At 60.2% G+C, this 14,729-nt stretch overlaps 1 protein-coding gene across 1 annotated transcript in view; it reads left to right on the forward strand.

Moving 5' to 3' along the window:
- Coro2b (coronin 2B) overlaps nucleotides 1-14,729 on the forward strand; it is a 49,761-nt gene that overhangs the window by 14,037 nt on the left and 20,995 nt on the right. Inside the window, exon 2 of the mRNA XM_048329690.1 lies at nucleotides 9,140-9,340. Within this exon, the coding sequence (XP_048185647.1) occupies nucleotides 9,140-9,340 (201 nt within the window). The remainder of the gene's footprint in view (nucleotides 1-9,139; nucleotides 9,341-14,729) is intronic.

Below are 14,729 nucleotides of genomic sequence, written 5' to 3' on the forward strand. Positions count from 1 at the left end.
ACCAGGCCCGGGCAGCTTGTCTTCCTCGGCTCTGTCACCGTTACACGGTCCTGTTCCCAGACGTCCTGTGCTTCAGCCAAGCTGCAGAAGCACGGCAGAAAGCCGTGGCCATGGCCCAGGCCGGCCAGCGAGCCCTCCCCAGGGCCGGTCCACCCTGTTTGCGTGCGTGGAGCTGGCCAGAGGCAGCACAGAGAAAGCAGGCCAGGGTGAGACCTACGCGTTCTGAGTGAGCCGGGAGAGACAGCCTGGGGGGCTCTGTCATTGGGGACCCTGCACCCCGCAACCCCCCCCCACCATGCCAGCAACCCTAGCTCATGCCCCGCCCAGAGGAGCTAGGACTTGTACAGTTCAGGGGCTCAGGGGGCTGGGCACACCCTTGAGCCTGTCTGCACTGGCCTCACAGGCCTCTTGCTGTCTGGGCCCATCCATCCCCCCAGCTCCTTCTCCCTGCTGGCTGCCCACAGGCCCTTCCATCCTTCCTCAGGACCCTTCCTTGTGCACAGCCCCCCCCCCCCGCCCTCCTCTCCATCCCTGGCCCCTAGCCCAGCACCTCATCCCAGCAAATTGTGTCTGTGGAAAGCTGGTGTGGGGCGCATGTCTGCGGCTTGGGGAACGGGTGGAGTGTTCCCTGGGGTTTGTGTGTTGGAATTCTGTTCCCGGTGTGAGGTGTGAAGGGGCGCTCTTTCCTTCCCAAAGTTACCCAAGCCTCGGATACTTGGTCACAGTCACGAAACACAGACCAGCACGCCGGATCCCGCCCGTTTCCTGCGCGTGCATCCGCATCTCTGGAGGAATCCGCGTTTCCTCTCGCTTAGTAAAATGGCTTACGGCTTCATAGGATGAAAATGTCCCCAAGGCCCGCTTGAATTTCAGTGTGTGTGGAGTGGACCTGGGAGGCCAACCCAGCCCATGCGTGTCCATGTAGCGATGTGGGGTGCTGGGGTAGAAAGGGGCCCCCGACTCAGAGGCCGTCGTCACCTGACACCCAGAGATGCCAGGTTGTACCCTCTTCTTTGTACCCCCGAAAGCAGCCGAGGAAGGAAACCAGCGAGGAGAGAAAAGAGGCATTTTTGTGCGAGCTCTGTGTGCACCGGTGAGGAGCTGGGAAGCTGTCCATGTTCCCAACGGCCAAATCAGGCAGGAGGGACTGTGTTCCATCACCCGGCTCACGCGTGGGAACGGCTCTCGGTGTGCCCCAGTCCCTTGGAGACAACGGAGGAAGAAGAGCAGCCCATTGCCATCACTTCCCTGCTCGGTGTATGGGGGTTTGTTTTCGTTTTGTGACGCTCTGGGTCGAGCCCAGGGGCCCATGCAGGCCAAGCAAAGGCTATACTATGGGGCTGTAGCCGCAGTTTAAAAAAAATAATCTTGTCTTTTTCAGGTTACAAAAAATAATACGTCTTGTCGGGTGCCGTTGGCTCGCACCTGTAACCCTAGCTGCTCAGGAGGCTTAAGATTTGGGGATCGATCGGGGGCTGGAAATATGGCCTAGTGGCAAGAGTGCTCGCCTCGTATACATGAAGCCCTGGGTTCGATTCCCCAGCACCACGTATATAGAAAACGGCCAGAAGTGGCGCTGTGGCTCAAGTGGCAGAGTGCTAGCCTTGAGCAAAAAGAAGCCAGGGATGGTGCTCAGGTCCTGAGTCCAAGCGGCCTAAATAAATAAATAAATAAATGAAAATAAAGATCTGGGGATCGTCAATGGAAGCCAACCTGGGCAGAAAAGTCTCTGTGAGACCCTTATCTCCAACAAACGACTCAGAAAAGCCCGAAGTGGCACTGCGGCTCAAGTGGTAGAGCGCTAGACTTGAGCACAAAGAGGAACAGCGCCCAGGCCCCGAGTTGGACCCCCAGCACGGGCGAAATAAATACTACTTGTTGCCAATAATATGTGTGTTCTAGAAAACTTGGAAAATCAGGGAGGTGTGGAGATGAAATGGAAATCGCACCCTTTATGCTGCTCCCCCCCAAAGACCACCACCCTTGAGACCTCGGGTCTTCCTCTTCCTTCCGCCGTGCGTTGGTTTTTAGTACACCTCCGCCTCTGCCTTTAGAATTCCTGTGGTGGCTTCGTCACGATCGCCCATCACCTCTGCCTGGGTGCTGCACCCAGGCCAGCAACGTGGTATTATTATCTGTTCCCCAGCTCGTCAGCGGTAATACTTCACATTTTGTGATTTCTGACCTTGGGCTCTGTTGTCCACGGGTGGCATGTAAATTGCTTTTTATGTGGTTTTTTTTTTCCCCCTTTCCCAGAGGGGAATAAAATAATGGAAAGTCTGACAACTGATTGGATTGGATCGGGTGAACTATAGTATGGGCTCGAAAGCGTAATTTTTATGCCGATGTGATTCTTTATCAGGTGGACACAGGCATAGACTCCTATTGGTAGACATGTAGTGGTTTCCACTGTGTGTGTGTGTGTGTGTGTGTGTGTGTGTGTGTGTGTGTGTGTGTTCCTTGAACTCAGGGCCAGGGTACTATCCCTTTGCTTTTTTTGCTCGAGGCTAGCGCTCTCAACCACTTGAGCCACAGCTCTACTTCCAGCTTTTTGGTGACTCACTGGAGAGAAGAGTCTCGTGGACTTTTCCTGCCTGGACTGGCTTGGAGAGGCGATGCTCAGAGGTCAGCCTCCGGAGTAGCTAGGATGACAGGCGTGAGCCGCCCGAGCTGGGCTTCCCAACTTTCTACTTTCAAGAAACAGCCCTGTACCCGAAACGTGCCTGTGTGTCTGTTCTCGTGGTCGGTCCCGTGGTAGAAAGCACGTGCCTCATGCAGGGTGGACCAAAGGCGACCGCGTGCGTGTACAGTACCAGGAAGGACGGCGTTTCCACGTCGTCCGTGCGTCCTCTGTGACGCTCTCGGCAGTGCTCGGGCTTGCATCGTGGAGTCAAAGTGGAGGTGAAAGTCCCCTTCTTCGTAAGGGTGAGGGATGGAAGCTGTCCCTTGGAACCTGGGAACGGCAGTGTGGAGGGCAGGCTGAGGCCTGCCTGGGCTGGGTGGGAACCAGGGAGCTGTCGGCAGGGTGAGAAGGGGATTGGTAAGGTTTGGGGGACCCCCCCCACACACCGGGTTCCTGGGAGTAGGGCTATCGCAGTAGCTTAAAGACCTAGAAGGAGCACTGAACTGGCAGTGGGGGAAGGGCACCTGGGTTCCACCCTGGGCCTGGTCATTGTGCGTGTGCTCTTCGCTGAACCGGAACACATGATTTCACGTTCTCGGCCTCCCTTTCCTGGACGCTCCAGAGGTGTGTGGCGTGGCCTTCCTAGCACGTAGGGGACATGGTGGCGCACCTGGCTTGTACTTGAGCTTCTTCACCCCCTCTGCCTCACTGGTGGTGCCTGGCACAACTTTGTGAACCCCTTACCCAGACCTGGAACCCCCAGAGCTTGATGCCCCTGGCGGGTCAGTACATGACCTGAGATGCCCCGTCTGATGTCCCCCGGACTCCCGGGGGCTCTCAGAGACCCCTGCTCACCCAGGCAGGTGAGGACGCTTGCGTGTGGTTGTAGTTTGGAGACTTATATCTCAGCTGGCTCCTCCCAAAACCAGGGTCACAAAAGCTCGACGGGGGTTCGGAACATCACGATGATGATGATGATGATGATGACGATGACGATGATGATGATGATGATGATGATGATTCTGTCTGTTCTAATAAAGGCCCAGAGTGGCAGAAACGAAACGGAAGGCCCTGCATCGCTGCTCCCGTTGCAGTCGAGTTGTGGGCGCATGAACCCTTGAAGCGCCTCGCCTTTTCTAAAGGGTTGCAGGCCTGGCTCCTTCTCTCCTGTTGTGAGATGTTCCCTCCCCCCCCCCCCCGCCCCCGGAGGGGAGGGGGGTACACCGCCCCCAGCATGACCACCTGCCCACCTGGGGGAAGGGAAAGAGAAGAGGAGGAGGGCTCCCTCCCTTTTCATCATTGGGCGAGGGGCTGCCACTCACCGCTTACTACTACTGACCTCTGATTGGTCAGAATGTTGTCACGTGACCCTAAACCACTCTTAGCGCACTGAGAGGGAACGGGGCGGAATCGAGAGGGAAACGAGCAGTCTCAGCAAAACCCTGAATCTCCCGAGTCAGCACATCAAGGCCTCCCAACAGCTGGGTGACGGCAGAAGCTTAGTAAAGAGGTTGTTTTTCTTTTTAAAAAAAACCCAATCGAGGCTCATCAACGTAGAGCAACCCTGGCCCTCCAGCCCGGCCTCCCCTCTCCCCCTAGACGGCCCTTTGATTCCCCGTCTGTGGGGCTTTGTGCTCCTTAAACATCTTGCAAGAGAAAGGATGGTGTCCCGTGTCCCTTCCGCTTTGCCCCCGCTCTGTTCTCTCCACGGATGCGTGGGTGCGGGTACACAAGGAGGCTGAGGGCCCCGGGGGCTCAGAAACCACCGCCCATGAAACGGGGAGGCTGGGTGGGTCTAGCTGGCGCCATCTTGGCCTCCCCACTCTCGGAACGCGGCTTCCGTTTCTCGACGTCTAACGCTCGCGACGGAGTTAAACCTTTCAACACCCAAGACACCTGCCTGCCAAAGAAGGAATGAGGGCCGAGCCCGGGGGGCGGGGGGCGGGGGGGGGGTGGGGGAGATCCGAATGACCCTCGACTGGCCAAGAAGGGCAAGTGCCAAGGACTGGAGCTGGGGAGAGACTGGAGGACTTGGGGACGCCGGGGGTGGGGGGGGTGGAGGGGGCTCTGGAAACTGGCCTCTTCTCCTTCCCTGCCCTGGGGGTGGGGTGGGGGAGGGGGAGGGGGAGGGCTCGCCGCCGTCACTGGGGCACTTTGTGTCCTGACTGTGCCCCTCACAGCCTCTTCGCGATGGGCCTGCGCCCGTGTGTGAGCCCGCGGCTGGCCCGGGCTTGTGCCCCGAGTGTGTCACACAGCCGTTGCGGGGACAAAGCCGCAGTGTGTGCGAGCCGGAGGGGGGGGGGGGGAGCTGCGGCTGGCTCTCCACAAAGGCCGGTTTACCAGGCACGGGGAGGCGGTGGCGGGGCGGGGGGGCGGGGGGGTGTCTCTGAGAGGCGTGGGGGAGGGGGTCGTGGGCACTGCCGTGGCCCTCCTGTCTGTGGAGGGGGGGGATGGCTTGGTTCAAGTTCAGGGCCGTCTGGTACACAGCTCCCTCCAGGTGATGGTGTCAGAGGGGGGGAAGCCTTTGTGAGTGGCGTCGGTGCCCTTCTAAGGCACTGCCTCCGTGGGGGGCCCGCGCCCCGTCCTCGGTGTCAGGATGTCTCTGGAAGGTTCTACCTAGGCCCAGCGAGCAGGCCCTCACCAGGTACCAAGCCTGCCCCCCACCAACTCCGTGGTGCTTCATCAGAGCAACGGAATGGACTGGAACAGAGAGAAGGCCAGGGCCGCCTGTTGGCCTGAGTGTGGACCGACCGGTGACACACACACACTATCTGAGGGGTGCCAGGTGCCGTGGCACACACCTGTAATTCCTGCACTCCAGCCCAAGGCAGGAGGCGTAGCCGGAGCCTCACAGTGCCACCTCTGCCTCAAACGAACACTAAATATAAGGGTTGCAGCCCCGTGGGGGGAGGGCGGGGGGCGCCAGGGGTTGAATCCCCAGCACTGAAAAAAAATCAAAACAGAAATCTCCGGCAGGATACAGATGGCTCAAAGACGCTGTCCTCCCCAGCTGCCCTACTTCCTTCTCTGGAAAGTTCTAGCCTTCTTTCTCAGTCTTATTTATAGATGTCCACATCCTACTGTGCCTCCTCCCACAGAAGGTACAAGGGCCCCCCCCTTCAAGGTCACGGCGCGCCCCCCCCCCCCGCCCCGGGGTCTCGCGAGGCCTGGCCTGCTGAATTCCCACTGGGCTGGGTTGTTGGCTGCCTGGATGCAGACCCCAAAGGGCCCACGGCACGCGTGTGTTCCCCAGGCCCCGCTTCACGGGCGGACGGGCCCCGGGTGCTTCGTGTCTGCCCGTGGTACTCAGCACGCCCTGGGAGCGATCACCTGCTACGTGTCTCGCATTCGAGGCCTTGGTATGCCCGGAGCCAGGGCCCCGCTCTTGTCTGCCAAGCGTTCAGGCTCATGGTGGGTGGGGGGGAGGAGGAGGAGGAGGCAGGAGGGGAGCTGTGCACTGGATCCCTAACTACATTTGGTTCTGGTGCACGGCATGTGTGTCAGAGCCAGGTCAGCCCAAGAAGCACTTGAGGAATCTGGTCCTCACCCTCTCCGTGCAGGGTACCGGAGGTGTGAGGTGTTAGGAGACGAGGGCACGGAAAGGGGTGCTCTTATTTCTACTTGGAAGACGTCGCTGAGGAAGAATAAAGGATTGTAAAGGGAAAAGGAAGGGGAACTCACTTGTAAAATCTCGTTAGGTCTTTAGCTTTCCTGGTGGCAGTTCAACCCCCTCCCCCCCCCCCCCCCAGTGTATGAAAAGCAGAGTAACAGCCCTGGTTACCCAGGAGGCCTAGAAAAATGGCGCAGGGGTGGTCAGACGGAGATGTAGCAGAAGGGAAGGGGTGGGGGGTTGTGGAGAACAAGGACAGAAAAGAGGGAGGGAGAGGAACAGAGGAATGAAGAGATGGGGGGGGAAAAAGGAGGGAGGGAATATCATTCATTAAATCCAGCAAGTGTACACTTGTGTGCACACACAATATGTATAATGTATATAAAACCAAGTCACAGCTGCGAATGTGGCTTAGTGGTAGAGTGCTTGCCTGGCATGCATGAAGCCCTGGGTTCGATTCCTCAGCACCACATACACAGAAAAAGCTGGAAGTGGTGCTGTGGCTCAAGTGGTAGAGTGCTAGCCTTGAGCAAAGAGAAGACAGGGACAGTGCTCAGGCCCTGAGTTCAAGCCCCAGGATTGTCGAGGAAAAAAAAAGTCAGAAGTCATGCCAAGCCTTCCAATATTTTAGGCCTCCTCCTCCTCCTTTCTTCTTCTTGCTATTATTGTTGTTTTTTAAATGCGTGTGGCAGCCTCCAGCTCTGACTTCATAACCCGCCAGGTCCAGGAGGTAGGTGGTCCTCCCCTGTGAAAGTCTCAAAGTCGCCCTTACTGTACTGCATATCCGTTCCGGAGCTGGGGGGAAAGAGCAAGGGCCGACCAGTTGTTATGGTTTAGAGGAGCCCCGCGGTTCAAGTGGTCCTTGAACCAGACCCAGGAGTGGGGTGGGGTTTCAGGAAACAGAAAAGATGGTCGGCGCTGCAGGAGCAAGGGTCCAGAGGAGCTGGATCCGGAGCAGCGACACAGAGCGGGGACACGGAGACACAGGGGAGCGAACCCCCTCCCCCGCGCCCCACCCCCGGGCGCAGGGGTGAAGCCGGGTTTCCACCGTGGCCACGTCTGCTTATTCATTGTCACCTCTGGTGCACAGGCCCGGGGCCACCTACTCCTCCCGACCTCCCCTCTTGTGGGTTCTAGACCTGGGGTGCACAGCCACCTTTCACCGTCAGCGGTCCCTGAGCCTAGAGAAGGCCGGTGACCGTCCCACGGCCCCGGGGCCCAGAGCTCATCGCCAAGCAATGGGGCATGCTGGGCTCCCTCTGACGGCTTCACCTGCCCCTGGGTCGTGTGCCCGCACCTGCCAGGCAGCTGAGGTGACTTCCTAGTCCCTGTGTGCGGCCACGGCCACAAACGAGCTCCCCGCACCTGAGCCCAAGATGGGAACGCAGCAGTGCCCGTGCGCCTTTGTGATCCAGCTAGAGAAGCAGGTTTCGCCATCACCGGCTGGATAGCGTGAGCCATTTCTGAGAGCCGAGGACAGGGCGCAGTTCAATTCCATGGGGGGGGCGGGGGGCGGGGGCGGACGTAGTGATGATCCCAGAGGAGGGAAAAGGCCAGCTTCCGTTTCTCAAGAGGCCACAAGGGCCCTCGGCTGTAAAACAGTGGCTGCTTCCTTCCGGGCCTCCTCTCTCAGAGGGAGACCCACGTGCCCAGGGCCCCAGCCAGGGAGATGCCAAGGGCTCTGCCCACCCCCGGCAGAGGAGCCAGAGCCTCTGGCTGCCCCTTCCTGCCCTTGGAACCAGCAGCGCCCAGCACGGCGCTCTCCTCCTCCTCCTCCTCCTCTCCCGGAGAGAACTCCTGGGTTATCCGAGGTCAGCCCTCTCCCCGCAGGGGGAGAGGGGACGGCGGTAGAGTCCTGGCTTCTGTGGCAGCGCCAGGGAGAGGTTCGGACCCGACCCCTCTGTCCATGCTCTAGCCAGGCCGTCCCATCCATCGCGGCACGCCCCCTCGGCCCCTCTGGTTGGAGGACGGGAGGAGGGAGCAGGGGAGGGAGGGAAGGGAAGGCATTTGCGGAAGGTGGGGTCTCCTGGAAGAGGCTGACCTTCCTCCTTCTGTGTGGCCCAGCTCCCCGGCTGTATTTCAACCGAACGTCAAGTCTGGGGTTCGAATTCTCCCAGCTCGTTTCTTGGTCCTGTGGTGCTGTTTCCATCTGCCTTTCCACACTGGAAACTCCATGAGGAGATTTGCTCCCTGTCTATCCTAAGATGGTTCCGGGGGGACGGGGGGACCCTGCTCTTGGCAGTGGGAAGATCATAATCGAGGGCGTCTGGGGTCCCTTAGCACTTACGGAGCTCCGGGCTCGCTCTGCAGGACTGCGCCGCTTAAGGCTTTCCTCCTGGGGTACCACCTGCAGCAAGGCTAGACTCAACCCCCCCCACCCTCCCCCCTGCCCCCCACCCCAGCCCCAGCCAGGGAGCGGGGCTTGCTGGCTGCTGTTGTCCATGCCGGACAAGGAAACACCAGGAGGGCAAACTTCAGGCTCCAGAACGGGGCTGGGGCTTCAGTGTGCCCACTGAGAGGGTGCAGGGCTACCGGACCACCTCGCTGATGGTGGGGTCCTGTCCACAGGACTCAGGGCTCAGTGGGCCTGGGCGGGGACCCCGGAACCTGGATAGGTTTGTTGTAAGTGACATCGGAGACTGAAGTCCTCCACCCCACTGAGCGGTTGCATTACAGGTGCTTCGTGCCCCCCACCCCCCCCGGGGTGTGCTGGGAAAGTCACCTGGCACCGCCTTGATGTGACACGGCCCCGGTGGCAGGAGTCTGAAGAGAGGGTGGCGATGGGGGATGGGCTGCCCCCACAGCTGTCCTCTCTGTGTGCCTGCGTGTCCTCCACGTGTCCTGCGTGTGTCCCGTGTGTCCACCCGTGGCCGGCCTGACCCCATGTCTCCCCCGGCCCCTCGCAGATGTCCTGGCGTCCGCAGTACCGCAGCTCCAAGTTCCGGAACGTCTACGGGAAGGTGGCCAACCGGGAGCACTGCTTCGACGGGGTCCCCATCACCAAGAACGTGCACGACAACCACTTCTGCGCCGTCAACGCCCGCTTCCTGGCCATCGTCACGGAGAGCGCGGGGGGCGGCTCCTTCCTGGTCATCCCCCTGGAGCAGGTAGGTGGCCTGGGCGCTCCGCACCTCGGGCCCCGGGGATTTGGAGGCTGTGGATCTTCAGGCCGAGGCCTCGGGGCCTGGGGGCGCTGGGGGGCGGGGGGGGGCGGCACCCACCAGAGCAGCAGTAGCTGACCCTGAGGACAGGGCCTGGCGTGGGGTGTGGGGGGTGGGGGGTGCGTGAGGACCAGCGGAGGGGGAGGGCCAGTGGGGGAGGGGGCGAGGGGGGGGAACGCCACCTGACTTCCTCCAGGTGTGGGGAGCCTGGTGTGGGGAGCTCAGCGTGCCCCTGTGCCCCGCGGAGGGGTGGGTGAAGGGCAGGGCTAGGACACCGCTGATGTCACCGCTGATGTCACCGCGGGCTCCGGCTTCCCGTTTACCGGGAGGGGGAGGAGCGGCCCCGTGGCGGGAAGGAGAGGTTAGTTTATCTTGAGTTTCCCTCCGCCGGACAGAACTCTCCCTCAGAGAGCTCTGTGCGGGCGTGAACGCACTGCAGAGACTCCAGGCACTCGCCACGGTCCCCGATGGGGCTCTGCACGTGGGTGAGGAGCAGTGAACACGTGATCATTCGCTCGGGCCTCACACTCCACCCTCGGCAACCGGCAGGCCACAGAAAATGTCTCTTTTGGTATTCTTTAAGAAAAAAAAAATGCTGGGAATGTGGCGGTAGAGCTCTTGGCCGAGCACCCATGAAGCCCTGGGTTCGATTCCCCATCACCCCATATATAGGAAACGGCCAGAAGTGGTGCTGCGGCTCAAGTGGCAGAGCGCTAGCCTTGAGCAAAAAGAAGCTCAGGGACAGCGCTCAGGCCCTGAGTTCGAGCCCCAGGACTGGCACAAACAAGACAACCACAGAAGTCTTCCCCACGCCGTCACGGGCCCCCTCTCTTCCTTTCTGGCTTCTCTGAGGGGCTCTGGCAGAGGAAGGGAGAGCTTGCAGGACCCCAGCACCTCTGCCCGAGATCCCACACTCCAGGAGCCCCACAGTTTTTCAGGAGCCCCTCTTTGCCCCCCTCCCTCCCGATTCCTTCAAAGCCAGCTTGCTAGGACTACAGCTTTTATGATTTAAAACTTCCCAGGGCACAGCCCTGCCCAGAGGGATGGGGTCACTCACCCCTGGTCCAGCCTCCCACCCATCCTCCGATCAGGCAGGGAGCACTATCCCCGTCTTCTACTGGGAGAAACTGAGGCTACAGAGGCAAGCAGAAGCTGGACCTAAGGTGGGCGCACCGGTCAGTACCGGAGCTGGCCCCTCGAGCTCTCCGTGCCAGCGCTCCAGTCTGGCTGCCCGCAGGCCCCCACAGAGGGGAGGCTTGTCTTCAGCTCTTGTTCAGGCTGCCGCTGTACAGGCCGGAGCCTGGCTTTTCCTAGTTAGCATTCAGCTCCTGGCTCTGCCTCTCTGGAGAGGACATTAAGTTGCAGATGGGGTGCAATCAGCACCCTGATTGCCTAGCGCAGCTGAAGGGCCAGGCACCATGCCCAGAGGCCTTGTTACCCACAGGTCTCCCTGGGTGTTCTACCCCATTCCTGCAGCTTGAGGCTCCCAGAGCCAGGCTGACAAGATCGGGGAGGAAGTACAGATGAAGAAATCAGAGGCTCAGAGAAGTCCCCGCTCCTTGGAGGTTGCACAGCACATGAGTAGCAGAGGAGAATTTGAATTCAGGTCCCTCTCCCTGCCGCACCACCGTGTACACCTGCCCACCTCCCAGAGGGGTGGGGAGGGCCGGGCTTCCCTGACCCTTGGGTGTGCTGGCCACACCCACCCAAGCCAGTGGGTCATTATCGCCTGTCCTGCCGGCTTTTCTCACTGTGGCGGAGTCACATCCGGAAGCTGGTGGCCTCTACCTCCCGGGATGGTGGAGGCTGATATCAAAACGAAGGTCCAGCCAGATGCCAAGGTCTGTCACCAAACTGGACTTCCTTGGGTCCGGAACCTTCACCCCCATTCAGGTCCGGAGCACTCCCTAGCCATCTTGAACGCCTCCTCTCTGCCCTCTCCCAACCCCCCATAAAAAAAGAGCCCCAAATCTCCCCTCTCCGAGGGAATTCAGAGTCTTTCCTAAATCCATTTTTCAGATCTTTCTTCAATTGCTCTTTGTTCTGCACTGCCTTCCGCTTGGTGCAATTTGCATCTCAAAGCCTGTGACAGGCAGTACTGTAAGTGACTGGGAGGGAGGGGAGAAAAAGTCATGACTACTTTATTCAGTTTGTCGGAGGCAGGAGATTGACAGCTTTGCTCTGTGGTTTTCCCTTTTTTGGAAGAATGGCTGCTTATATATATATATATATATTCTTTTTTTTTTTTTTTTTTTGAGAAAAGCAAAGGCAGACGGTTCAGCAGAAACCCAGCGTCGCTCCCTTGTTTCACTTCAAGCACCTGGGGTCCAGCTTCCCGTGGTTTGGGCATCCCGGGGGTCGAGATCCAGTGTTGGCTGGTGGGTGCTAGGGGAACCTGGACAGTCACCCCGGCCCTCTGCGGTGCCGTCCCAACTCCACCCTTCCCCTTCCAGAGAAAAAGCCGGCCTGGACGCTTAGCTCTCTAACTCTGGACTGTCTCCCGACGCCGCCCGGGGGCTCCAGCCTGGACGCGCAGCCCTTTCCCAGTCCCGCTTTTGCCTACTCCCCTCTTTCCTTCTGAAGTCTGGAGCCCTCCCCCCAGACAGAAACCAGCCGGTGCCTCCGTTTCCCCACTTATAAAAACCATCCGGGTGCTTTCTTTCTTTCTCTCCGAGTTCTCTCAGGTGCTGTTGTTAAAGCACTGAGCCGTAGCCTGGCACCCAGGAGGTGTTCAATAGCCAGGAGCCACTGCCATGCCAAATCCTCATGGCCGGCCGACCCCTTCCTGCTCCGCCGGGCACCCCAGTGCCCCCCCCACCCCCGGCTGGGCTGGGCTGGGCCGAGCGTCTGCACCCAGCCCGGGGGAGACTCGTGTTTGCCTTCTCCACTGCCATCCGTGTTATCACCGTCCTGCACCTGCCTCCCCAGCCTAGACGGAAGGCATGTGGGGTGGGGGGTGGGGAGGTGGGGAGAAGCCAGGCTGCGGAGAGGGGCTCTGGGAGCCCGAGGGGCTCGCTGGCACAGGCGGAGGCCCAGGCTTGTGGAACCGGCCTCACCTAGCCAGCCACGTTCCGGGACGACGTGGCTCCCGGGAAGTCTTTGCTGGGAACCTAGTTACCAGGGAGGCGCGGCTGCGTCTCCAGCGCCCGGCCTTGGGAGGAGGCCATCCCTCCCGGTGCCAGAGCCCTTGCTGGCCCCTCTGGAAGTGCCGCGGCACGGCCGGGAGTGAAGAGGTCCCTGCATCACTCTTGGAAATCCAGTGCAGGGTGGGGCCCACCGCCCCCCCCCCCCAGGCCTGGACCCCTCCACTGGGCCTGCGCAATAGGAATCCACAGCCCTCCCTGGGCCACGACCCCAGGGTTGCGAGGCACAGGCGTGACGTGGGGGCGTCGAGACGGGGACTCGAGCGCCGGTCCTGAAACAGAGCATCTCTCCGGCCCCAATAGGGCCTGAGGCCTTGGCCAAGACCCCTACCCTGGTCCTTTTCCAGCAGCTTCCAGAACAATGGCTTCCTGTGTGTGCCCGGCCTGAGAAACCCCAGGCTTGGTCCAGTCCTCCAGGGCTGCTGCCATTTCCTGATGGCCTCCTCTTGTCCCTGCCTCTGCCCCACCCCAAGGCGCTTAAAGGTCGCTTGCCGGGGTGGAAGGGGGGGGGGTTGTTCAGAGCTTCCACGGCCTCGGGAAACAAGAGCTGCTCTGTGGCATCCCAGGCCTCTCTGTGCTCCACGCTCAGCCCTGGTTTTAGTTGCTAAGCAACCAGTGCCCGAGTTTCTAAGTGGGCCGTCAGGTACAGGCGGAGAGGGAAAGCAGCGCTCGGAACGCGGAGATTTGCAGATGGGGGCACTGAGGCCGGTTAGTGAGGTACAGGAAGCGAGCAGGCCCCCCGCCCGGCCTCCGGACTCCTCACCTACCACCCCCCCCCCCCCCGCCCAGCCTCCCTACCCCCCGCCCCAGCATGCTCCGCTCCTTCCCATCGTGACAATTCTCTCCGTTTTATGAGGTCAGACTTTGGCTTTCACACCAGAAACCGTTGTTCAAAGAAAACAAGCTCTTAACTTTTCGGTGGGAGCAGGCCTAGACTTGTTCGGCAGTCTAGAAAGCCCCATGGACCCATCTTCCCCCTTTTGGTAGTACTTCCTCTTTCTCGTAGTACTGGGATTCGAACTCAGGGCCTCCTGTTTGTTAGACAGGCACTGTACCACCTGAGCCAGACCCTTTGCCCCTTTTCGTTTTAGTTATTTTTAGGTAGCATCTTACGTTTTTGTCCAAGGCTGGTCTGGGCCACAGCCCTCCTACTTGGGGCCTCCCTCCCTCGTAGCTAGGATTATAGGGGAGACCCAATGTGCCCGGCCCCTTCAAAAAGTTCTTAAGTACAGAAATCAAATAGACGGGCCAGAAGACCCTGATGGTGTTGAAATTCAACCATCAGGAAGTGGACTGGGGTTGTACTAAGGTAAGGGCCTTTGCGTTGGTGCATTGGGCAGCGTGATCAAGTGGAGCCCTCAGGAGTAATCCATTTCCTGAGCATGCACAGTACTTGGAGGGTGCAGAAGAGATCTGGAAGCATCCAGGATGTATTGAGGAAGGTGCTGCCCCCTCCATGAGATTTCACTTAGGACTGGTGACATTGTTGCAGATTTCCTCCTTCATGTGGAGGTCTGAGGCTCCGCCTCAGGGTCAAGACCCCACATCCAAGGTCCAGGGCAGAACCGTGGGTACTAGCCAGCCACGTAGAGCCGCAGGACGGGCTGTGTGTGCGGCTGGCCTGAGGCATCCCCAGATTGTAAGCCCCACGGTGACTTCGGGCAGGTGCCTCTGTTCTTCCGGGCCTCACTTTCTCCATCTATGAAAGGAGCCCTCGGCCTGGTCTTGCCAGGTGCTGACATTCTGGGGTCTGTGCGCCCCCCACCCCCAGTCTGTCTGCAGGCTCCTCGGCCCGGCAGGGGCTGAGGGGAACAGCTGGGACCAGGCTGGCTGGCTCTCAGTCTTCAAGGCAGCAGGGAGCCGCTGTGCAGGGCACTTTCCAAGACGGCAGCTGGGTGAGCCTGGCTGGGGGCTGGCTGCCCGCCTACCATCTGTGCCTCCTTCCTGCCTTCACAGGCTGGGGCCCACGGGGCAGGGCAGGGGGTGGGGTGGTGCGTGGAAGAGGCCCAGACCAGGCGGGCCACCTGGGGGCCGGGGGCCAGCGAGCCAGGAAAAGCCTGCTGCTGGACACTGGACTGTCCACTCGCATCCCCCCCCACCCGGGGCCTGAAGCCTCTGCGGGGAAGGAGGGCGGGGTGACCGCGGGGTGGTCACGTGACCCTCTAAGGAAAGAGATCCGGGAATCCCAGAAA

The sequence above is a fragment of the Perognathus longimembris genome, chromosome 20 (genome assembly GCF_023159225.1).
Source record: "Perognathus longimembris pacificus isolate PPM17 chromosome 20, ASM2315922v1, whole genome shotgun sequence".
Taxonomy (NCBI): domain Eukaryota; kingdom Metazoa; phylum Chordata; class Mammalia; order Rodentia; family Heteromyidae; genus Perognathus; species Perognathus longimembris.